The sequence below is a fragment of the Danio aesculapii genome, chromosome 22 (genome assembly GCF_903798145.1).
Source record: "Danio aesculapii chromosome 22, fDanAes4.1, whole genome shotgun sequence".
Lineage (NCBI taxonomy): Eukaryota > Metazoa > Chordata > Actinopteri > Cypriniformes > Danionidae > Danio > Danio aesculapii.
This window is the reverse complement of record NC_079456.1, coordinates 1,795,286-1,822,233: the sequence shown is the minus strand read 5'-3', so window position 1 is coordinate 1,822,233 and position 26,948 is coordinate 1,795,286. Positions and strand designations below refer to the sequence as shown.

The window sequence follows — 26,948 nt, the reverse complement described above, 5'->3', positions numbered from 1 at the left end:
GAGGATTTTTCTCATTATTGATCATCATTGAGGTCGAAATTATCATACTGTAGGAATGAAAATTAACATATGCTTTTGTTTATATGACAAAACATGTCTTTTTGACTCAAGAAGGTCCATACTGACTCCAAAGGCAGATACTGATAAGATCAGGGCCTGGTGTGTGGACTTTGGGGGTTTTACGATGTGGTCACATGTTGATTGGTCAGTTTGAATGTCTCAGCATTTAGGCTTTAGTCACATGGTCAAGAAAGATACAAAATAGGTGGTAAAACGCTGCTCTGCCTCTTCTCTTTTCCTGCTCTGCTTTCCTGCTCTGCTCTTCTCCTCCTCTGGAGTCTATCTTCTCTGACTCTACTGCAATCAGGCTAACTTCTGGGCCTGCTCTCTTTGTCTCTCTCTACCTCCCCCTGTGTTTCTCCTTCTACCTCTGGAAACTTTAATTTTACATTTAAGCTGGGTACAATTTATATCACATGCTTTATCATTCCAGATTTGATCATTTTATTCAGGTATTTTGTAATTAATTCAGTTGTAACCATAGAGAATTATTGTCATTAAATCATTTCATTATCAAGTATTTGTGAATTACTTTTGATTTAACATCAACACTTAATAGCTCCATAATGCAATACAATACAATCACATAATGTCAGCGCTCTCCCACATTTATAGCTATTAATCCTGCCCTTATTTCTGTTTTTGGTATAAGATTGCAGAGGAATGGTTTGACTAGAATACAGATTTTTACCATCAATACTTATTTTTTAGTCATTCGGCAGAACTACAGTTCGAACTGCTGTGGTTTTAAGACCCCTTCTTACAATACAAATACGATAATTATACGTCTGGCAACGCTGACTAACGTTAACAAGCATCAATGTGGACGTTAATAATGCATTAGTAAAGGTTGAAATATAATTAATTGATTCTGCAGTATTGTTCATGTTAGTAAATACATTAAGGAATGAAACCTTACTGTAAAGTGTGACTGTTGTTAAATATAAAAACAACGCAGAGCGTACAGAAGGAGTCTGAATACTGTCCTGACTGCTCTAAATCTGCAGCAATCCAAATAGAAATCAATTAAACTCAGTTTGAGTTGCTTGATTTTGCATTAAATTCAGCAAAAGCAGAATCACAATATTCTGAAGGCCCTGCTCAACACCACAGCTGCCTGTTGTTCATTATAGCTCAAGTGAATTCAGCTTTTTAAGTCAGTGATTTGAGATTTAGCTTGACGTGTATTAAACCCTGTATTTAATACTGTCCTGTAAAGCTTTGACGAGACGAGCTCATGCTTTCCCCTCCTGTTTTATCTGTGTCTGTCTTAGTCTAAGAGTCATTGGCTGGGTCCTGATTTCACCAAAGAAGGGCCGATCAGTAACGACATCCGACGCACAAACGTCCCGGACATCCGCGTGGCGTATCGATACGAGACCATGTGTGAAGAGCTGCACCTCATCATACAGGCCGTCCGGACGCAAGAACTGGACAGCATTGAGGAGGAGGAGACGCTGTGCTTCACATCCAGCCAATCAATACGCTAGAGACGAACTGTGACTCCGCCTGCACATTAGAGATGAGCCTCAGCCCCGCCTACATGCTTTCCTGTCCAATCAGCACAATCTAGAAGAGCCATGACCCCAATTGTCTAGTCTGCACTCTGCAGATTAGCATGACCACGCCCACATTCTTACCCATCTTATTAGCACACTGCAGATGAGCAATGACTCCACCCACACACTATAGACAAGCCTTGACCCCACCCACATGTTTGCTTGTTTAATCAGCAAGCTGTGAATAAGCCATAACCCATCCCACATGCTAGGCAAGTTTCAACCCCACCCACATGCTCCCCCATCCAATCAACATACTGCAAATGAGCTATGGCTCCACCCATACACTAGTCGACACAAGACTCCACCCACATGCTCCACTATCCAATCAGCACACTGCAATTGAGCTGACTCCACACACTAGAGATGAACATTGACCCCGCCCATATCCTTGCATATGCAATCAGCACACTGCAATTGAGCTATGACTCCACCCACACACTAAAGACAAGCCTCTACCCCGCCCACATGCTTCTCTATCCAATCAGCACACTGGAAATGAGCCACCCAGAGACTAGGTACACAAGACTGGACCCCACCCACATGCTCCACTATCCAATCAGCACACTGCAATTGAGCTGACTCCACACACTAGAGATGAACATTGACTCCACCCACATCCTCGCATATTCAATCAGCACACTGCAGTTGAGCTATGACTCCACCCACACACTAAAGACAAGCCTCGGCCCCGCCCACATGCTCCCCTATCCAATCAACTTACTACAGGTTAACCATGACCCAGCCCACATGCTACAGTCGAGTTTTGACTCCACCCACATGCTCTTACAGCCAATCAGCGTGCTGTAATTGGGCCAAGACCCCACCCAAACATGAAAGACGAACCTCAGCCTACCCACAAACTCATCTATCCAATCAGCTTGCAAGAAATAAGCCTTGACCCCGTCCACACACTCCTAGTCAACATTGCTAGTTTGAATTTGTGACTCCGCCCACTGGCTCATCGCAAGCTGAGACTCCACCCACATTCTCAGTTGAAGTTGTGACTCCACCCACTAGCTCATTAGAAGAGCTCTACCGCATTCTCATTTGAAACTGATTCCGCCCACTGGCTCATCTAAAAAGGTGACTCCGCCCACATTCTCATGTAATGCCGTGGCCCCGCCCACACATGTATCTGTCCAATCAGCACACTCTAGAAGGACCAAAGCCAGATTGATCTCATGTCGCTGCATGTTTAGAGATGTTTTAGCTATGCATCAGTATTATACTACAAGTGTGCGTGCAAATAACGTTATACCTCCGCGAGACCTCACACCCCTCACGTGCCTTTTAGAGACTTTTATTTTGAAGGTTTACTTTGAGGCGTAAATATATATTAAAAAAAAAAAAAAAACACCCTGAATCTGAATAAATGTAAAATTAATAATTTAAAATAGTACATCAGTTTGAAATAAAATATTAATAGAGCGTAATAATATCAGTATTACTATACAAAACGTTAAAAACAATATTCACGTCAATATATATAATGTTGCACATGGTTATATTAATATCAATATTTTACCAAGTTTAGCTCTGTGATGTCACGTTTTTAAGCTACTTTTATTTTTCGTTTTCATTTTTACGTATATATTCGTTATTATAGCTCACTGTGAACACGTCTATTAGTTTCTCGTTCGACTATCTAGTCAATTTCATCATTATTTTGAAGGATTTCTATTCTCTGGTGTATCTGGAAAGCGTTTCTTTAATGTCCTCCAGGAGGCGCCGTTGAGCCTGAACCTGTTAAAACTCCCATTTCTGCGATATATACACATCTACATTTCGCACATTAGATGTATTTTATAGTTTATTATTAGTTCGCATTTCAGAGCCAGCATGTGTTCGCTAGTTTTAGCGGAACGTTAAACTGACTGTTAACCTTCGCACAATATTATGATCACAACGACTAAAGAATCACAGCAGACGTGAGCTCGGAATAGCATGATTTATAGAAATTAGCACATTAACCAAGAGCAAAGCATGACGTACAACACGCTAGCAAGCCAATGTTCGCAAATAACAATACGAAATCTATTTTTGGCGAGATTGAGGAATGAGTCTGTCCAGACGAGTGTTGATTTCAATAAAGCATGCGTGTTCAATCTCCTGAGTTTCTGTGCAGTTTTTTGGTATCAATAAATATAACGAAGTCCTCATCGCTGTTTCCTCGTCATCTATTAGCGATGTGTTGACGTTGTTCAAATCATCGGTCTCACTTCACTGGCCATCTAGAGAGAATAAACACAATCAGTACAATAATCCATCATTTTATCGTATGTTTCTTAGTGTGAATGTGCGAACACCCACCGCGAGCGCAGATTTGATGTTCTGCAGCTGGTAGAAAACACGTCCGCCCTCTTCAGGACAGATCGTTTTCAGTTCGTCGCGTGTCATTCCCAACAACATCGAGCCGCTGACGCCCCCTAGACAGCGAACCGTACTGACACACACATAGATAGAATGCTCAGTTTAGTGCACTACTCAGTATGCAGTACATTCAGACATGTTCAAATAAGTGCACTGCTTAGTGTGCATTACATGCAGGCATGCTCAGATTAGAGCACTAATTAGTGTGCAATACATCCAGGTATGCTCAAATTAGTGCACTAATTAGTGTGCAGTACATCCAGGTATGCTTAGATTAGTGCACTACTAAGTGTGCAATACATCCAGGTATGCTTAGATTAGTGCACTACTAAGTGTGCAATACATCCAGGTATGCTTAGATTAGTGCACTACTTAGTGTGCAATACATCCAGTTATGCTTAGATTAGTGCACTAATTAGTGTGCAATACATCCAGGTATGCTCAGATTAGTGCACTACTTAGTGTGCAGTACATCCAGGTATGCTCAGATTAGTGCACTACTTAGTGTGCAGTACATCCAGGTATGCTTAGATTAGTGCACTAATTAGTGTGCAGTACATCCAGGTATGCTTAGATTAGTGCACTACTTAGTGTGCAGTACATCCAGGTATGCTCAGATTAGTGCACTACTTAGTGTGCAGTACATCCATGTATGCTTAGATTAGTGCACTCCTTAGTGTGCAATACATCCAGGTATGCTCAGATTAGTGCACTACTTAGTGTGCAGTACATCCAGGTATGCTCAGATTAGTGCACTACTTAGTGTGCAGTACATCCAGGTATGCTTAGATTAGTGCACTAATTAGTGTGCAGTACATCCAGGTATGCTTAGATTAGTGCACTACTTAGTGTGCAGTACATCCAGGTATGCTCAGATTAGTGCACTACTTAGTGTGCAGTACATCCATGTATGCTTAGATTAGTGCACTCCTTAGTGTGCAATACATCCAGGTATGCTCAGATTAGTGCACTACTTAGTTGCAGCACATACAGGCATGCTCAGTTTAGTGCACTAGTTAGTGTGCAGAACATACAGACACACTCAGATTAGTGCACTAGTTAGTATGCAGTACATACAGGCATGTTCAGATTAAGCCACTACTGAGTGTGCAGTACATATAGTGATGGTCAAAAGTATTGGCACCCTTGGTAAATAAAATTGGGAGGTAATAATTCATTGTTTATACTTTTTTAATTCCATGGCTGTCTCAAATACTTGATTCTGATTGGTCAGTTGTGACAGTTCAAGGCTTGTTACTCCCTGATTATACTAATTATCTCATTGGGGAAGTTCATCTTGATCATCAGTGAACACATTCACATCCATGTTTATATGCTGGAGATCTTGTGGCTGAAGGTTAGTGTATGCTCCATTCAGCCGTTTTTTGATTTCGTGCGTCTAATTAAAGAATTAATGAACTATTAGAGCTCAGAACAATGTTTCGTCTCTAAATGTTAAGTGTTGTGGTGAGTAGCGGTGTCATAAGAGGGATAAATTATAGCCAGAATGATAATAATTCCAACACAACATTATAATGACACAATAAAGCCTTCAGTGTTGCTGCTGATAAACCGGTCAGGCTTTATTCTGAGATGACAACCTCCTGGATGTACTGGATGCCTTATTTAATATGTATTATGTAGATAACCCTTCACTATTCTGCACTTCTGATTGGCTGCTGTTTTAATATTTCACATTTTTCTGTTGTGTTCTGACAGCTACAAAAGCATTTATAACTGTTACCTGCTGTTAATTTCCTAATGCTAAATAATACATATAAATCAAAAATCTTTATTGTTTTATTAATTTGTTTTATGAATGTTATTTTGGATTTTAAACTTTTCTAAATGAGATTCTGGAAAAAAGAGTGCTAATAATGTTTACTAAGATGCATTGAAAAAAAATATGAAAACCTGCCATCAACTTTGTGAATTTTTAAATTTATTTTATATATATACACACACGAACACACACTCACCGGCCACTTTATTAGGTACACCTGTCCAATTGCTTGTTAATGCAAATGTCTAATCAGCCAATCACATGGCAGTTACTCAATACATGCAGACATGGTCAAGACGATCTGCTGCAGTTCAAACTGAGCATCAGAATGGGGAAGAAAGGGGATTTAAGTGACTTTGAACGTGGCATGGTTGTTGGTGCCAGACGGGCTGCTCTGAGTATTTCAGAAACTGCTGATCTACTGGGATTTTCACGCACAACCATCTCTAGGGTTTACAGAGAATGATAAAGAGGAAATATCCAGTGAGGGCAGTTCTGTGGGCGAAAATGCCTTGTTGATGCTGGAGGTCAGAGGAGAATGGCCAGACTGGTTGCAGTTAATAAAAAGGCAACAGTAACTCAAATAAGCACTCGTTACAACCGAGGTCTGCAGAAGAGCATCTCTGAACACACAACACGTCCAACCTTGAGGCGGATGGGCTACAGCAGCAGAAGACCACACCGGGTGCTGCTCCTGTCAGCTAAGAACAGGAAACTGAGGCTACAATTCACACAGGCTCACCAAAACTGGACAATAGAAGATTGGAGAAACGTTGCCTGGTCTGATGAGTCTCCATTTCTGCTGCCACATTCAGATGCTCGGCTCAGAATTTGGCCTCAACAACAGGAAAGCATGGATCCATCCTGCCTTGTATCAGCGGTTCAGGCTGGTGGTGGTGGTGTAATGGTGTGGGGGAGATTTTCTTTGGGTCCATTAGTACCAATTGAGCATGGTGTCAACACCACAGCCTACCTGAGTATTGTTGCTGACCATGTCCATCCCTTTATGAGCACAGTGTCTCCATCTTCTGATGGCTACTTCCAGCAGGATAACGCACCATGTCATAAAGCGTGAATCATCTCAGACTGGTTTCTTGAACATGACAATGAGTTCACTGTACTCAAATGGCCTCCACAGTCACCAGAGCTCAATCCAATAGAGCACCTTTGGGATGTGGTGGAACGGGAGATTGGCATCATGGATGTGCAGCCGACAAATCTGCAGCAACTGCGTGATGCTATCATGTCAATATGGAGCAAAATCTCTGAGGAATAATTCCAGCAGCTTGTTGAATCTCTGACATGAAGGATTAAAGCAGTTCTGAAGGCAAAAGGTGGTCCAACCCGGTACTAGTAAGGTGTACCTAATAAAGTGGCCAGTGACTGTATGTATATAAACATGTTTTTTCTCCTCTCTTCATCAAATCTTCTAATAACACTAACAGGCATGTTCAATTTCCATTGTTAAACATATATAAGGTTATATCCAAGCAGCTTATAACAGAATAGTACAAAATAATAATAATAAGGCGAATAAAACATTAAATCACACTAACACAAGTGAAGTAACTGGATCAGTCCACTGTAAACATTAGTGTAACTCACATTTTACTGAATCCCTTATGCTCCAGCCATGCCCGCACCTCCTCCGGCCTGGACTTCCTGTTGAGCGCAGGAGCAGACGGAGCTTCCTGTGGATCATCAGTGTTAGTTTGTGCTGTAGTTTTGACTGTAGATGCCGCGAGCGTCAGATACACACCTCTTTCTCCTCCTCCTGATTCTGCTGCTGCTGCTGAAGCATGTTATTCGGGACGAAGCCGATCTGCCCTCTCTGATTCTTCACCTTCCACCACTTCTTCGACATGTCCAGCAGCTACAACACATATTGGTATTGGTGGTTTATGAGGACTCTCCATAGCTGTAATGTCTTTTCTACAGTAAAACCCTTCTTATATGTGTGTATATGAAGTCAAGCTCATGGTAAAGCAGCAGGTCTGTGCTCAGTGTTCTCTGTCCTCAGAGTGTTTCTGACCTGCAGCTCTTCTCCTTTAGTGATGGAAAGCTCTCTGTCGTTACGAGCTGAGAAATCAAATATCGCTCGCATGAAACTCGCCGGCAGCTCACTGCAAACACACACACACACACACACGATGAAAACCTGTTGATTTCATTGAACTTGTACAGAGTTTACAACACTGACATCTGTACCTCTGCTCTGGCTCAAGCTCCGGCTCTGCTATACGGCTCTGAAACAGACAAACAAACAAGCATCTGAATGGTGTGTGTTACACGTGTGCCATGTCTGCTTGCATGTGTGTTTGCTGTGATGGCATGTGTGTTTGCCATAACAGTGTACGTGTTCGCTGTAATGGAGTGTGTTTGCTGTAACATTGTACGTGTTTGGACGTGTAACGGCTTGTGTGTTTCCCATAAAGATGCGTGTGTTTGCCATAACCGCTTGTGTGTTTGCCATAATGACACGTGTGTTGCCGTAACTGCCTGTGTGTTTGCCATAACCGCTTGTGTGTTTGCCATAATGACACGTGTGTTTGCCATAACCGCTTGTGTGTTTGCCATAATGACACGTGTGTTGCCGTAACTGCCTGTGTGTTTGCCGTAACGACACGTGTGTTTGCCATAACCGCTTGTGTGTTTGCCATAATGACACATGTGTTGCCGTAACTGCCTGTGTGTTTGCCGTAACGACATGTGTGTTTGCTGTAACGACATGTGTGTTTGCTGTAACGACATGTGTGTTTGCTGTAACGACACGTGTGTTTGCTGTAACGACACGTGTGTTTGCCGTAACGACATGTGTGTTTGCCGTAACGACATGTGTGTTTGCCGTAACGACATGTGTGTTTGCCGTAACGACATGTGTGTTTGCCGTAACGACATGTGTGTTTGCCGTAACGACATGTGTGTTTGCCGTAACGACATGTGTGTTTGCCGTAACGACATGTGTGTTTGCTGTAACGACATGTGTGTTTGCTGTAACGACATGTGTGTTTGCTGTAACGACATGTGTGTTTGCCGTAACGACATGTGTGTTTGCCGTAACGACATGTGTGTTTGCTGTAACGACATGTGTGTTTGCTGTAACGACATGTGTGTTTGCTGTAACGACATGTGTGTTTGCCAGAACCGCTTTTGTGTTTGCCGTAATGACATGTGTGTTTGCCGCAACGACACGTGTGTTTGCCGTAACGACACGTGTGTTTGCCGTAAAGACATGTGTGTTTGCTGTAACGACATGTGTGTTTGCCGTAACGACACGTGTGTTTGCCGTAACGACACGTGTGTTTGCCGTAACGACACGTGTGTTTGCCGTAACGACACGTGTGTTTGCCGTAACGACACGTGTGTTTGCCGTAACGACACGTGTGTTTGCCGTAACGACACGTGTGTTTGCCGTAACGACACGTGTGTTTGCCGTAACGACACGTGTGTTTGCCGTAACGACATGTGTGTTTGCTGTAACGAGATGTGTGTTTGCTGTAACGACATGTGTGTTTGCCGTAACGACATGTGTGTTTGCCGTAACGACATGTGTGTTTGCCGCAACGACACGTGTGTTTGCCGTAACGACACGTGTGTTTGCCGTAACGACATGTGTGTTTGCCGTAACGACACGTGTTTGCTGTAACGACATGTGTGTTTGCCGTAACGACATGTGTGTTTGCCGTAACGACATGTGTGTTTGCCGTAACGACATGTGTGTTTGCCGTAACGACATGTGTGTTTGCCGTAACGACACGTGTTTGCTGTAACGACATGTGTGTTTGCCGCAACGACATGTGTGTTTGCCGTAACGACATGTGTGTTTGCCGTAACGACATGTGTGTTTGCCAGAACCGCTTGTGTGTTTGCCGTAACGACATGTGTGTTTGCCGTAACGACATGTGTGTTTGCCGTAACGACATGTGTGTTTGCCGTAACGACATGTGTGTTTGCCGTAACGACATGTGTGTTTGCCGTAACGACATGTGTGTTTGCCGTAACGACATGTGTGTTTGCCGTAACGACATGTGTGTTTGCCGTAACGACATGTGTGTTTGCCAGAACCGCTTGTGTGTTTGCCGTAACGACATGTGTGTTTGCCGTAACGACATGTGTGTTTGCCGTAACGACATGTGTGTTTGCCGTAACGACATGTGTGTTTGCCGTAACGACATGTGTGTTTGCCGTAACGACATGTGTGTTTGCCGTAACGACATGTGTGTTTGCCAGAACCGCTTGTGTGTTTGCCGTAACGACATGTGTGTTTGCCGTAACGACATGTGTGTTTGCCGTAACGACATGTGTGTTTGCCGTAACGACATGTGTGTTTGCCGTAACGACATGTGTGTTTGCCGTAACGACATGTGTGTTTGCCGTAACGACATGTGTGTTTGCCGTAACGACATGTGTGTTTGCCGTAACGACATGTGTGTTTGCCGTAACGACATGTGTTTGCCGTAACGACATGTGTGTTTGCCGTAACGACACGTGTGTTTGCCGTAACGACACGTGTGTTTGCCGCAACGACACGTGTGTTTGCCGTAACGACACGTGTGTTTGCTGTAACGACATGTGTGTTTGCCGTAACGACATGTGTGTTTGCCGTAACGACACGTGTGTTTGCTGTAACGACATGTGTGTTTGCTGTAACGACATGTGTGTTTGCCGTAACGACATGCGTGTTTGCCGTAACGACACGTGTGTTTGCTGTAACGACATGTGTGTTTGCTATAACGACATGTGTGTTTGCTGTAACGACATGTGTGTTTGCTGTAACGACACGTGTGTTTGCTGTAACGACATGTGTGTTTGCTGTAACGACATGTGTGTTTGCTGTAACGACATGTGTGTTTGCCGTAACGACATGTGTGTTTGCCGTAACGACATGCGTGTTTGCCGTAACGACACGCGTGTTTGCCGTAACGACACGTGTGTTTGCTGTAACGACATGTGTGTTTGCTGTAACGACATGTGTGTTTGCTGTAACGACATGTGTGTTTGCTGTAACGACACGTGTGTTTGCTGTAACGACACGTGTGTTTGCTGTAACGACACGTGTGTTTGCTGTAACGACATGTGTGTTTGCTGTAACGACATGTGTGTTTGCTGTAACGACATGTGTGTTTGCTGTAACGACATGTGTGTTTGCTGTAACGACATGTGTGTTTGCTGTAACGACATGTGTGTTTGCCATAACGACATGTGTGTTTGCTGTAACGACATGTGTGTTTGCTGTAACGACATGTGTGTTTGCAGTAACGACATGTGTGTTTGCCGTAACGACATGTGTGTTTGCTGTAACGACATGTGTGTTTGCTGTAACGACATGTGTGTTTGCAGTAACAACACGTGTGTTTGCTGTAACAACATGTGTTTGCTGTAACGACATGTGTGTTTGCTGTAACGACATGTGTGTTTGCCGTAACGACACGTGTGTTTGCTGTAACGACATGTGTGTTTGCCGTAACGACACGTGTGTTTGCTGTAACGATACGTGTGTTTGCCGTAACGACATGTGTGTTTGCTGTAACGACATGTGTGTTTGCCGTAACGATACGTGTGTTTGTTGTAACCACTTGTGTGTTTGCCGTAACGACACGTGTGTTTGCCGTAACATTGCATGTGTTTGCTATAACGACTCTTGGTAGCTGTAATGGTGCACATGTTTACAGCAACAGTTTGTGTTTGGCCTAATGGCGCATGTTTGGTATATATGTTTGCTGTAACGATGTGTTGAGGTGTGTGTTCATACCATCTGTCGAGCCACAGATGTTCGTGGTGTGTCTTCTTTGCTCGTTTGTTTATATGTGGGCTCCTGCTTGCTGATTGGTTTATATGCAGGCTCTTGCTTGCTGATTGGTTTATATGCGGGCTCCGGGTTCCTAATAGCCGGCGGCTCCCAACCATCATCAAACACCGGCGTGAATGTGGGAATATCATCATCATCCTCCGGCCACTTAGTGCTGCATCACACACACACACACACACACACACACACACACACACGCACACACACGCACACACACGCACACACACGCACACACACGGAAAATCAGAGACATCACACAGCTCATCTGAGAGAGTTTGTGTTTTGAGTGGGAACATAGGTGTGTGTCAGTGTTTTGTACCTTGGGATGTTCCAGGCGTCTCCCAGTGACTGCCACAGATGATCTTCCTCCGGCGTGGCCTCCTCACTCAGAAACACCACACACTCCGGCTCGAAGAGAGGAGCCACGATTGACTGAGGAAGATCCTCGTTACAGTGATACACCACCTACACACACAGACATACACACACACAGATATAAACACAGATATACACTGCACTCAGATCTGTAAGGCAGGTAGGCATCTCTCACCAGCTCCAGTATGGAGAACAGGCAGTGTGTGAGTTCAGCAGCGCTGGGGTTGTCTATCTTCCCCTGCAGTTTGCCCTGATCAACAGATTGGTCGTCAATTGGAGCATGTCTTCATTTAGTACATATTTTATAATGTTAAACATTAAATAGTTCACTTTCAGGCCCTCCAGGACTTCACCACAAAAATAAATCAGATTTTTGTGACTAAAATGACTGATTATGTTGCCAGTTTTTGCACATTTTAATAATTATAATTTTTTTGGCCCTCAGAAACCAGTGATCTTTCGCTATAATGCAAACACAGAGAAACTCTATTATATGTATTTGAAATATTATACTGTTATTGAGTGTAAAACTCTGCAAATGGCACTCTGTGATGCAGCAGGAATGTGAACAGTGTCCTGACTGACCAGAATATGCAGGAAATCTGCGGCAATTCAAAAAAATAGCGAGCTTTACGTAATTTTGCCACGTTTGCTTCATTTTGAGTTGAATTCAGCAATCGTGGAGTAGTGAAACACTGGAGGGTCTGAGGTTATCTACAGAGGAGCAGTATTTGTGGCACCAGCAGGTTGAAGGCCATCTTGATCTTCCTCAGACAGACGGTGAACTCTTCATCTGACGGCATTCCCTTCACAGCTACAGAAACAACACACGCCATGTTTATTCACAAAGCACATATCATACACTCTGCTTATTCACAGCGCTTTACATAAACCAAAATACAAATAACAAAGAATAGAAATGATTATTAACAGAACACAGACAGAGGAGACGTGTCACACTAGCTTTGTTTCCATCCACCTATATATACTGTAGGTGCATTTGGCGACTAATTTCAATATGCATGTCCTCCTAAACACTTCAAGCTACTAAAGCCAAACTTACTCGAGACCTCCAAACTGGTCTGACTCGGGTTGCTATATCTTTTCCAACTGATCGGACTTTTGGTATTCTGAAAACTGACCTGGAAAATTTGGAAAAGTCCCATTGACTTAACATTGGACCAAATTTTGTGACCTCATAACTTTGCACCAGACTGTCATACAAACTTAAGGTTGGGCTCAATTAACTCACACTACCAATCTGCCAATCACTGATGACCTTTCAACTTACTAGCCACACCCTAGCAACCACTTACAGCACCCTAGCAACTGTTCCATAGACTTCCATTGTAAAAAAAAAAACTGCCATTGACTTTACATTGGTCATACTAACAACATACCAATTCATACTAACAATATACTACTCCATACTAGCAACATACAGTGCATCGGGAAAGTATTGATAGCGCTTCACTTTTTCCACATTTGTTTATGTTACAGCCTTATTCCAAAATGGATTAAATTGATTGATTTCATCAACATTCTACACACAATACCTCATAATGACAATGTGAACAATGAGTTTTTGAAATTGTTGAAAATTAAAAAATATATAAAATCAGATGTACATCAGTATTCACATCCTTTGCTCAATACTTTGTTGATGCACCTTTGGCAGCGATTACAGCTTCAAGTCTTTGTGAATATGATGCCACAGTCTTGGCACACCTGTCTTTGGGAATTTTTGCCCATTCCTCTTTGCAGTACCTCTCAAGCTCTATCAGGTAGGATAGGAAGTGACGGTGTACAGCCGTTTACAGATCACTTCAGAGAAGCTCAATAGGATTTAATCTGGGCTCTGGCTGGGCCACTCAAGGACCTTCACTGAGTTGTTGTGAAGCCACTCCATTGATATTTTGGCGGTGTGCTTTGGGTCATTGTCTTGCTGGAAGATGAAGCGTCGCCCCAGTCTGAGGTCAAGAGCACTCTGAAGCAGGTCTTCATTCAGGATGTCTCTGTACATTGCTGCATTCATCTTTCCCTCTATCCTGACTAGTCTTCCAGTTCCTGCTGCTGAAGAACATCCCCACAGCATGATGCTGCCACCACCATGCTTCACTGTAGGGATGGTATTAGCCTGGTGATGAGCGCTGCCTGCTTTTCTCCAAACGTAACGCCTGGCGTTCACTCCAAAGAGTTCAGTTTGAGTCTCATCAGAGCAGAGAGTTTAGTTTCTGATGGTCTGAGAGTCCTTCAGATGACTTCTGGCTAATTCCAGGCGGGGAGTGTCTTCAGTCTGGCCACTCTACCATACAGATGCCTGATTGGTGGATTGCTGCACAGATGGTTGTCTTTCTGTAAGGTTCTCCTCTCTCTACAGAATAATGCTGGAGCTCAGACAGAGTGACCATCAGGTTATTGATCACCTCCCTGACTAAGGCTCTTCTCCCCCAATCACTCAGCTTAGATGGCTAGCCAGCTCTGGGAAGAGTTCTGGTGGTTCAAACATCTTCCACTTACGGATGATGGAGGCCACTGTTGGAACTTTCAGAGCAGCAGAAATGTTTCTGTAACCTTCCCCAGTCTTGTGCCTCAAGATAATCCTGTCTCGGAGGTCTACAGACAATTCCTTTGTCTTCATGCTTGGTTTTTGCATTGACATGCACTGTCAACCCTGGGCCCTTATATAGACAGGTGTATGCCTTTTCAAATCATGTATAATCAACTGAATTGACCGCAGCTGAATTACTGAACTACTTCAATTATTTAAACTGTAAAACTACTTCAAACTTTCAGACTAGGCTTTCTCAAGCCACCATAAAGTTTGTCTATGAACTTTACTTTAAGTTCTCTTTTGTTTCTCGTTGATCTGAAACACCGCTTTATCTACTAATATTTTATACAATATTTCACTTGTGCGCATAAATCTAGTTCCAACGCAGGCTCATTCTGAATATGTAGTCCCGTGGACAATTCTGGAGACTACGAAATATGTCTCAGGAGGTACGTATTTTTGCAGCTTTTGTTTTCCACTGTGTGCGCTTTTTTTCGCATCTCAAATGTCTCTCACGAGTGCCGTTCGCGCCTGCGATGTTCTCGCGTAAATCCACCAGAGGCCGCTGTCGAACGACTGTCTGTCTGACTGACTGAATGATTGACTGGGCAACCGGCCAATCAGCTGACCCACCCTCCTCCTTCCCTAAACCCAACCAGTTTTACCGATTGACCTGCCCACCCCCTTACTTCCCTAAACACAACCAACAATTTACAAAAGCTGTCCAGAAAAAGAAAAGCCCTCGTCTGATTTTTACCACGTTTTCGGATTTCGTTTTCCACGCTTACCTGATTTCTGGAACCGCTCTTCCCCGTACTCGAACCTGGTCGTCATGGTCAACTCCTCTCTGCATCTCAAGTCCGCCGACATACACGACAAGCTAACTGGACAAACTTGTTACGGCGGGAAAGCCCTCCACACGGAGGTAAGCGGTCAGCCGGTAAGCACGAAAAGGAACGCCGTCATATCGCCCGTAGCGTTCGCTTAAATGAAATGCAGCCGTAGTACCTCCGGCTACATAATTTGCAGTCTCCAGAAACGTCCTCGGGACTATGTTTTTCAGAATGAGCCTGGGTTGTCTAATTCTTATGTGTTTGGAAGCACAGCTAATGAAAACCTCACCTTTCTGCTTTTTCTTCTTCTTCTTCTTGTCCATCTTTGGTGCGACGGCCGTCAGTCTGCCAACGAACGCTTCAATGTCGTTTATAAGATGATTCAGGATATCCTGCAATTCAATTCAATTCAATTCAAGGTTATTTTAGTCAATAATAACTAACACTAACAGTAAAATTGTTGGTCAAATAGCATTTACAGTAACTAGCACCAGTCGATGAAAAACTAGCTGATATAATTAGAATAATCGTCACACGCTCACCACGTTCCTCTCACGCTCCGTATACGGCTTCTGAGGGGATGGGGCTTGTCTGATGGGCGGTTCTTCTGTACGAGGGGGTGTGGCCTGTTGGTGAGGTGGAGTTTTTGTTTGAGGGGGCGGGGCCACTACTTTAGGATGGGTGGAGTTGTTTCTGGAAGTGGGTGGAGTAGCGGCTGGACTGTCATCTGGACACAACAACAGACAAACCATTTAAATACAAGCAGAATAATGCAATGGTCATCGTTTAAGCTTTTATTGACTCTTCTGTAACGGTCTAGAACTAGTTCAGCACTGTTTTGAATGTCTCAATCTATTTGTTTATTAATTAGATCTTTATTTATTTGGGTTGGGTTAATACCAGCTTTACATAACCTATAATACATGTATAGTTTACTGCACTAGTCTACGTTATATTTTGAGTTCACAATTTCAAAACAATACAAATTTGATAGAACAAATATAAGCAGTAAAATGCTATTTTTTGACGTAATATTATACAGAAACAGCATCCTCTCACCATAGTCCGGCGCGGCCCAGCGTTCAGCGAGTCTCTGGAGGATCAGCTCTGGTGGAGGAGATACTCGTCTGGAGTTTTTCTGCATGATGTTTCCTACGGGAGCTTTACTGCACCATCAAGTGACATCAGAGTTACATTCACGGGTCATTACTGAGCAGTTAAACTGAACCGTTGATTACGGGATCAAATTCAAGCCTAAAGTACTGCGGTCTCGGATTGAAAAATACTGCGTAAATCAAAGTATTGACATTGTGTGTAAAATTATAAAGCCCAAAAGTGAGAACTAAATGCAGAATACGAAACGAGGGCATGTACCAAAAGACAACATACCAGGTACCAGAAGATGCGTATTATTTTTCTATTCGCGACCGCAATACTTTAGGTGGAAATTTGATCCCATAGTTAATCTGCTAACCTCCTGTTACTCTGTCTGGGGTCATCTCTGCTGTTCTGCAGGAGCCGCTGGAGGTCCTTCTTCAGATAATCAGCCTGAAAAACAGAAGAGAACAGCTATTATCTGAAACATTGTGAAATTTGACCAATCTGAGTCATGAATAGTGAGTAATGGAGCGTTTGGTATTATAAATATCAGCTGATATACCAGTCAATGGCCAATTCAAAAAACAAACTAACACAAGAATTCCAAATATCATCAAATATATTGATAGATAATTGATGTGATTGATATATTGACTGATATTGGTTGAAATACCGGTTAAAAGCTGATGCTGATTATTTTAAAAAATGTTTATCATCTGAGAATAGATATCGATAATTAAAAATGCCAAGTATATTGGCTGACAACAGTTGATGACAAATGTCAATAATTACAAATGCAAACTATATCGGCTCGGCCGATATCAGATGACAGAGGGTTAAAATTAAAATGGCCAAATAAAAAGGGCTGATATTGGTTGATTACAGGTGGAGATAAATACAATTTCCAAACATCGCCTGATATCGATTGGTAAAAGATGCCAATAATTGAACGTTTTCAAATATCAGCTGATTTTGATCGATAACAGATGTTGATTAATAAAAATGCTAAGTATATCGGCTAACATGGGTTGAAAACAAATGTCAATAATTAAAAATGCTGAGTATATCGTCAGATATCAGTTGATGATGTCGATTATTAAAAACGGCAAGAATATTAGCTGATATTGGTTGATAACAGATGTCGAAAATTAAAAATACCAGGTATATTGGTTGACATCAGTTGATAACAGATGCCGATAATTGAAAAAAATGCCAAGAATATTAGCTGATATCGGTTTATAACAGATGTCGATAATTTAAAATGTCAAGTATATCAGCTGGCACTGATTAATAACAATTGACATTATTAACGATGTCAATAATCTAAAACAGCAAGAATATCGGCTGTCGATAATTAAAAATACCAAGTATTTTGGTTGACACCGGTTGATAACAGATGCTAATAAATTAAAAAAATGCCAAAAATATTGGCTGACATTCATTGATAATAGATTTTTTTAATTAAAAATGAAAAGGCTATTAGCGGATATCAGTTGATAACAGATGTCGATAATTAAAATAACCAAGTATATCAATTGATAACAGATGTCAATAATTAAAAAAATTGCTAAAAATATTGGCTGCCATCCATTGATAATAGATGTTGTTATTTAAAAATGCCAAATTAGCTGATATAGGTTGATAACAGATGCCGATGATTAAAAATGGCAAGTTTATCGGTGGGCATATGATGATAACAGATGTCGATAATTAAAAATGTCAAGTATATCGGCTGATATCGGTTAATAACAGATGTTGATAATTGAAAATAACAAGTATTTGGGCTGACATCGCTAATAACAAATGTCTATATTTAAAAATGGCAAGTATATCGGCTGTTGATAATTAAAAATACCAAGTATATTGGCTGACATTGGGTTATAACAGATGACGATAATTAAAATTGCCAAGTATATCGCCTGACATTGGGTTATAACAGATGACGATAATTAAAATTGACATTGGTTAATAACAGATAATTAAATATGTCAAGTATATCGGCTGATATCGGTTAATAACAGATGTTGATCATTAAAAAATGGCAAGTATAATGGCTGACATCAGTTCATATCAAATGACGATAATTAAAAATACCAAGTATATCGGCTGACATCGCTTAATAACAGATTTCAATAATTAAAAATGCCATAATAGCTGTTCACAGTCAAAAATGTAAAGAATATAGCTGATATCGGTTGATAACAGATACCGATAATTCCAAATGCAAAGTATATTGGTTGATATCGGTTGATGACAGATGGTGATAATTGCAAATGCCTGACATCGGTTGATAACAGATGGCTAAATATCGGTTGCCTAGTGATTGCGAGCTCACCCTGAGAGTTTCGCTCTGGAACATGAAGACGCTGACAGTTCGACTGCCTTGTTCCCTCACTGAGATGGTCAGCAGCGAGTCGTAAACGCTCTCATCCAGAACAGCCTTCAGCTCCAGAACGCTGCTCAGTGGCCAGGACTCCAGCACCTCCTGGAACCGAAACAACAGCACCATGAGCTCCTGCTTCTCCTGATACAGTGGAGATTATAAGCAGAGACGGACCCTGGTCTCGATGTCGGCCAGTCGCAGAGCTGCATCTTGCACCTCCAGAATGACGTCCTGACCCCAGACCCGACCCGTGGCGTCCAGATACTTCAGCCGCTCCAGACAGTCATCCACATCACAGATCTGCTGACCGTCCAGCTCACAGGTGAACAGATGCTGATGAGTACAGAAAAAGAAGTTGCGTTTTAATTTTACGTTAAAATGCGCATAATATATAATAAAATACATAATACGTTAAATTATTAACTAAAAATACACCTAATGGGAATGCATCCAATTTGAAATAACACCCATATATCGCGTAAAAAATCATTACACTTCACTTTGTGCAGTACAGTTACTTAACACTATTAGAATTTGTTAGCACTGGCATCATGTGTATTTCACATTGCTAGCACACATTGTTTTAGCAGGTCGCTATAGCAACAAAGTTAATAGCATGTTTGTACAATGTTATTCATATGTATTGTTTATCAACACAATGTTAGCATGTTTGGCAAGTTGCTAAGCTGTTGTGTTAGTTAATAGCAGTTTTTACAGATGCTAAGACGTTTTAACATCATTTAGCAAGAAATGGAAGAGTTTAAATTTGAAGCTAGCATGAACATTTGGTTTTTTTTTTAGGTAGCAACTCTCACATGGTCACCTACTGAAGCTAAGCTGGGCTGTGCCTGGTCAGTACCTGATGGGAGACCATTTGGGAAAGCTCGGACCAGCAGAGAGACCTCAACCTGCAGTCTGTGTGGGTCCTAATGCCCCAGTATAGTGAAGAGGACTTTATACTATCAGTGAACGCCATCTTTCAGATGAGACGTTAAATCGAGGTCCTGACTCTGTGGTCGTTAAAAATCCCAGGATGTCCTTCAAAAAGAGTAGGGGTTTAACTCCAGCATCCTGGCCAAATTTGCCCACAGGCTTCGACTTGTCTTACCTTGTCAGATTGTCATATCTCCCGTTCAAAAAGTAGGCAGCACATTTTAATGACTCAATATACTACCCATTAGATTTTGGCACCAGTGTAATTTTTAATGTGTATTAATGTGAAATGAAGCTGTAATATCACCCTAACCTACCTAATCCCTAACCTCAGAACCATTCAAATACCGTGTTGGTCACATAATCTGATGGGTAGGATAGAATGTCAGGAGACCGTCATGTCATTTAGGTGGATGCTGCACACTGGTGGTGGATGAGGAGACTCCAACCCCCCTCCGACAACATATTAATGCGAAGAGTCGCAATAATAATAATAATAATAACAAATAAAAGATGTATTGAGCAAACGTCTTCACAGGTATTAGAAAATAGCTAGCATTATAGATAGATCTAATGTTTGTTAGCATGCTTTTTGGAATGAATTATCTAAAGATGATCAGTTTTAGTAGCACAACATTGTTAAATGAAAATGGTGTCATTTCACAATACCTTTTTAAATCGGCACTTATAAATATTACTATTGTTAAGCAAATTCGTCATGCAAACGCAGCTAGAGCCAGTGATCATGTGTCTGAGATTGATGAGGGTCTTTACCTCCACGCGGTGCTGGAACTGATGCATCTGTCTGTTCACAGACTCTGCATATTCCTTCCTCTGATCTACAGGAAACACACAGACACAAAATCACTGAACACACAGTATAATACAGCATATACTCGTCAGAAACACCAAACACAATCACACAAGTACAAACAAATAATAATAAAAGGGTTAACAAATGCACTATTTAGGATTAAAATATATATATATATATATATATATATATATATATATATATATATATATATATATATAAATATATATATATATAGATAGATATATAATATTATAATAAAGTTTAGTATTTAAATATTAATGTACTCAATATTATGTTATATGATGCATTATACACACACTGCATGCTAAATCAAATATACGTATTACAAATAATTAAAAATGAATCTTTAAATGCTATTTAAATCCACAGAAAACGTATATAATTCGGATGTAACATTAATATTAAACAGAAATAATTATATGGACACAAAACACTTGACAAACCCAATAATAAACCCCCAGCAAAGCTTCAATCTGCCGGTATTTAACTTCCTTTTAGTTTCTATTAAAGAACTACAACTAACCCGGTTATCCAAACAAAGGGAGAGGTCGTGTACTATAAATAGTTGAGAGTTATATAAAGGTTGAGTCACTAACCGCATGCGATAAAATGTTAATGATCAGCTCTGTGACGTCACATGATCAATACTCACGGTAAATGGATTTAGCGCTGGGTCTGGATAAATCCAACACATCTGAAGACGACTCGTCCGCTGCAGTTACACTACAGAACACACACACTTCTGAGAAATGAATCATAAGAGTTGTTTACCACACACGACTCAGATTCGAATCTCACCTGGAGCGGAGTGATTCAGTGTAACCGCCGGACCAGCCGAACGGACTCGAATCCCGCAGCATCACTTCAGCACTTCAAAACTCCACCTAAAGAAGGAAAAACATTTGATGTTGGCTTGAGAAACCATAGTCTGCACGTTTTGGAAGTTTTAAGGCAAAGTTGTTACAGTTTAAAGTCCTCATTATATAAGTTTATACATACAAATAAGTAGATAACACAGTTGTTAGCATACGTAGCATTGATAGCATGTTTTAGCAAGCTGCAAATAATTGAATATGTCGATACTTTCGACGCTCATAGTATGTTTTATAAAGTTGCTAATATGTTTAACATGCTATTAGCATGTTTTAGCATATTGCTAATCTGTTTAAGAATTTACAGGTTTTTACACAGTCATAAGGATCTTTTAACATTTAATATGTTGCTAGCATGTTTAATACTATAGATAATTATTTGATTTTTTTTTTATTTAACAATGACAACACATTCAATACAGAATTATAACCTTTTCAAACTCGCTAGCGGGAGATGCAAATAATTTAAAAGAAATAATTACAGAGTGTACAAACTTGGATTACTCGAATGGTTTTGTTTTTTAGGGCAATATAGATTTAATATAATACTTTATTTCAGTTTTAAATGCTATGAAACATGTTTTTTTCCCTGTAAATTTACATTAACCTAATTTATAATTAGATTTGGCATTAGTTATCAGCATCAGCCACCAACCGATATACTGACTGATATTTGCCATAGTCTATATATTAAAAACACAACCACAAGACACTAGCCATTTATCGACAGCATTGGGCAAAGTTACTTTAATTCTTTCATTCATTCTCCTTCGGCTTAGTCCCTTATTTATCAAGGGTCGCCACAGCAGAATGAACCAGCAACTATTCCGGAATATGTTTTACACAGTGGATGCCCTTCCAGCCACAACCCAGTACTGGGAAACACCCATACACTCTCACAGTCATACTCATACACTACAGCCAATTTAGTTGACAGCGCACGTGTTTGGACTGTGGGGGAAACTGGAGCACCCAGAGGAAACCCACGCCAACACTGGGAGAACATGCAAACTCCACACAGAAACCCCAACTGACCCAGCCGGGACTCAAACCAGCAACCTTCTTGCTGTAAGCCGCCGTGAGCCACCTTGCCTCCCCTAAAGTTACCTTTAAAGTAATATATTGCAAATAAATCTAAACAAAAACACAAAAACAAAACTTACTGTAACATTATTTTCCGTAAAGTGAAAATAATCAACATCTCCTGACTTTTTTAGTGACTCAAGTTAGTAACATATTACACTTTTAAAAGTCACTTAAGCCAATACTGCTTAACGATAAATACAAGTCAATATATTGGCTAACATTTGTCATTTTTAAAATCACATGATCTATTTATCATTATACCAGTCAATATTAGCCATTTTTAATGATCACATCAGAGTTTACAGTTAATATTATTAAATAAATTACCTAAAAATAACCACTACTGAACGTCCTGTATTAGTTATTCAAATTACTACCTGGGAATTTTCTGTGCCAAACTTTTGTGTAAACTAAAGCAGACTCCATTCCTTAAGGTAGGGGTCACCAAACTTGTTCCTGGAGGGCCAGTGTCCTGCAGATTTTAGCTCCAACCCTAATCAAACACACCTGAATGAGCTAATCAAGGTCTTACTAGGTATACTTGAAACACCCAGCCAGGTGTTGAGGCAAGTTGGAGCTAAACCCTGCAGGGACACCGGCCCTCCAGGACCGAGATTGGTGACCCCTGCCTTAAGGGGATCGCACAGCGCACAGCGGAGTCGTAGCTGGGCACTGCAGACAGCTGCCGGTATGCGTACCCTGATATAAACATATGTTTACAATTCTAAAATGCATAGCGTGGCGCATCCGATGTGCGACCCCCTTTACAACGGTCTTGTTGTGAACGGTTACAGCCCTTTTTCATCTTTGTTGAAACTTGCACTGCTAACCATTAACAATTTATGTTAATTTGGTAAGCTGAACGCATTCTGTACTGTACATGAGACATGGCGGAGACTGATTGACAATAGTCTACAGCCAATCAGGATGCAGAACTGTATGAGCTGTCCAAAAAAAAAAAAAAAAAAAAAAAAAAAAAAAAAAAAAAATCAATGAAATTGCGAAAGGTGAACCGCGCTATAGCGAGGGATCACCAATTCTGAGAATTAAGTTTTATATTCAATATTTAACGGTCGCCTAATAATTTTTTTTGGTTACTTAAAAAAAACCCAAAAAACAACCAAAGAACTAACATTAGGCAAACGTTACGTGATTGTTGGGTACTTTGAAGTGATATTTGATTTGATTTTTTTATTTTCGAACAAAATATCATAGATAAAATATCACTAACAAAAAATACATTTCAACATGGTGGACAATGGAGTGGGATGAAGCACAAGCTTAATATTTTCCCACCCCATTACTACATACATCATTCGTCTATTACTTAAACTTATTTCTTCTTTTACTGATCTCTTCTTTCTACATGAAACATATTCTATCCTTTTGGCATCTTTGACAAATGATATGTTTGGTTCCATTTGTACCTTTATATTTTGTAACATAAACCCAGAGGAAAAAACACAGTACTGCAAATAGCCATTAATGAATTTCATCATACCTTTCTCTTCTGATGCCTTCTCAATCACCTTCATCATTATATTCCTCCACAGACAGACATACAAACACTTTTTAAAGTTGTTCTTGTTTTCAACCTCCTAAAATGTAGTTCTTCTCTCAGATTATATCCCACTTGTCGTTCTTCGAAAAACGTTTGTTTGCATTTCGGAAGTAGTTTATTCCTAGCTTTAAACATTAATTCTGATTTAAATTTAACCAAATTGTTGAACTTAAGTATCTTTAATTTCAAGAGTTCACACTTAGCTGATAATCAATAAAGCGTATTTGGCATGCTGTCCCGGGAGAGAGCCCTGAGCTCGTAATATCCTCGAGCCCGGAGCTCCCTCCCGTTAGAAGGGCGAGAGGGGAGTTTGAGCTCAGGTAGGTCTCGAGAACTCCCCTGCTTGTCGCCGCGTGAGAAGTGTAAACTAGTGTTGTTTTCGGTGATAATTTGGTTTAATCGATTGGCTATTGTTTATGTTTTTGGACGGTGGGAGGAAACCGGGGGACCCGGAGGAAACCCACGCGAACACGGGGAGAACAGGTAAACTCCGCACAGAAACACCAACCAGCCCGATAAGAGGTTAGACCAGCGATGTTCTTGCTGTGAGGCAACAGTGCTAGCCACTGGGCCACCGTGTCGCCCTATCGGAAAAAGGGGTGGAAGGGGGGGAAGCTTCAAGACGAAGATAACTGGAGTGAAGAACTCTGGTTATTTATAATGCTTCCGTAATCATCTAATGGGTCAGATTACGGAGCTAATGAGGAGCCAGCCGTGTTGATCATAAGCACGTGATCCTCTCGAAATTAGTTTATAAATAAACCACACTTAAAAACAATGGATTTGTATGCTCCAAATACCCCACATTTTCTATGAGTCTATTTACTTTTTTCTGAATTGTGCAGACGGATCGTAAATTAGATTTATACGTAATAGTGTAGAAGTGGTGTTTAAAGGTAGTTTTACAGTAATACTATGGTATTTTGGCACATTTTGAAGTACAGCATGATAATAGCGCGTTATACAAATTGTACAGCCTGATCTCACGAGAAAACGTAAGTATTTTACGTTTTGTCAGTTTTGTGGCTAATTCGTACAAATTCGTGCGAGTTCAGTCGTATGAAATTGTACGATTTTTAAAAAGGAGGCGTGGCACTTAACCCCACCCCTAAACTCAACCGTCATTGGGGATGAGCAAATCGTACTAAATTGTACAAATTAGATCGTACAAATTAGCCACTAAATCAAAAAGTTACGAATTGCTGTGAGATTGTGTTGCAATTGTACTACGGCATAGTTTGAAATAGAAATAAGTACTACATGAGAGTTATATGATGCCACCTTTACGTTATACCAGATCATACGTTTAATATCTCCACCATAGTATTTGCGTAACAATTACGAAGTGTTTGGTTTTCTCAGAAAAAGCCTACAGCGGCCGAGTTAAAGTTCAGCGATCACAGTTAAAGATCTGCGCAGGTTTATGAGCTCATAAAGAAAGATGGAATATGACTGAAGCACAGGACGAAACCACACAATCACACACACATATGAACAGATTTAAAGATTTAACGTTAAATTAAGGACGGAAACTAACTGTAACAGAGGGAAAACAATAGAACTAGCATCTATTCTTCATCCTCGTCATCGATATCTCAGACACACACTCCTGTGATCTGTGATTTTAGCAGTTCCTGTCACTGATGTAAGTGTTGAAAGACTTACCGCGGTGTTCCTGAGCTGTGTGTGTGTGTGTAGTTTGAGATCCTCACAGTGTGTTTTCAGGGTTTTTGCTCATTCTGAAGCAGAGGAAGAGCAGCAGCCGCTCCCAAACACTGCAGGAGCAAAGTCTGATCTGATCACAGTCTTGAAGGAGGAGCTCAGGCTGGTGGAGAACACACACACACATGCTCACACAGACAAACTACAACACATACATCACTCACAATGTCACAAAGTTTACACGTCATTCACACTGACAAACCAAACACACACACACTACAACACACATCACTCACACTAACAAACTACATCACACACTAACACCACTTACAATGACTCACACACTGAGAAACTACAACACACACACACCACTCACACTGAGAAACTACAACACACACACACACCGTTCACACTGACAAACTACAACACATACATCACTCACACACAAACACTACTTACAATGACACAAACTAGACACGTTATTCACACTGACAATCCAAACACACACACACACAAACTATAATACACTATTAAACACCTCACACTAACAAACTAGAAGCTGATTCAGCTCGTGACTAACCGAGAGATATAGGCGAGATGTAAACTCAGAAATGCTAGAAGATATGATTAGCATTCAGAATTAATTTCAAGATAAAACTTTAATAAAAGAAAAATAAAGTGAGAAAGACGAAGCATTGTTTAAACATTAGAATTGGAAGACGACAGAAATGCAATTGTAGAAAACTGATCAAAACAAAGCCAGAATTGCAGGATATTTTCTTCAAAATCTGTTTACATTTGGAGTTATACCTCGCTATTCTAACGTCATCATCAGCATCAGAAATGGACTGTATTTAAGAGCGTCTTAAACCTGACAGGAATCTGCTGATAGTCAAACTATACTGAACACCGTCACATCTGGAGGATCCAGGAACCTTCTGAGTTTGAACATCAAGCCTTTAATAATTGAGCTGAAGAAGTCAAACGTTAAACAGAGAGTTTGAGCAGAGCTGAGTCAACATCCGAGTATATATTAACTACTAAATAATATCAGATGATCATCATATGCTTACACATTAAACACTACACACTACACACACCAGACAGTAGTTCAAAAGAAAATAGGACCACAAATAAACAAAAAAACACTTTCATGTTGTTTATTTATT

General features: G+C 40.8%; 2 protein-coding genes across 6 annotated transcripts in view; one reads left to right on the top strand and one right to left on the bottom strand.

Moving 5' to 3' along the window:
- The window catches only part of ampd2a (adenosine monophosphate deaminase 2a), a 48,069-nt gene extending 44,334 nt beyond the window's left edge, over nt 1–3,735 (top strand). For all 5 annotated transcript variants that reach the window (XM_056447374.1, XM_056447372.1, XM_056447371.1 and 2 more), the window contains one exon: nt 1,335–3,735. In XM_056447374.1, the coding sequence (XP_056303349.1) occupies nt 1,335–1,550 (216 nt within the window). In that variant the 3' untranslated portion in view covers nt 1,551–3,735. The remainder of the gene's footprint in view (nt 1–1,334) is intronic.
- Nucleotides 3,557–25,911, bottom strand: eps8l3a (EPS8-like 3a). The gene is made up of 20 exons (XM_056447377.1): nt 25,783–25,911; nt 21,397–21,482; nt 21,251–21,321; nt 20,535–20,599; nt 19,002–19,160; nt 18,780–18,929; nt 16,821–16,894; nt 16,406–16,512; nt 15,889–16,073; nt 15,636–15,738; nt 12,700–12,773; nt 12,135–12,209; nt 11,904–12,049; nt 11,528–11,738; nt 7,984–8,021; nt 7,808–7,898; nt 7,535–7,648; nt 7,381–7,466; nt 3,933–4,065; nt 3,557–3,853 (listed from the first exon to the last, which is right to left on the bottom strand). Exons 2-20 carry the CDS (start codon nt 21,456–21,458, stop codon nt 3,824–3,826), a joined length of 1,974 nt encoding a protein of 657 aa, XP_056303352.1. The 5' UTR covers nt 21,459–21,482; nt 25,783–25,911; the 3' UTR covers nt 3,557–3,823.
- Nucleotides 25,912–26,948: the final 1,037 nt, after the last annotated feature.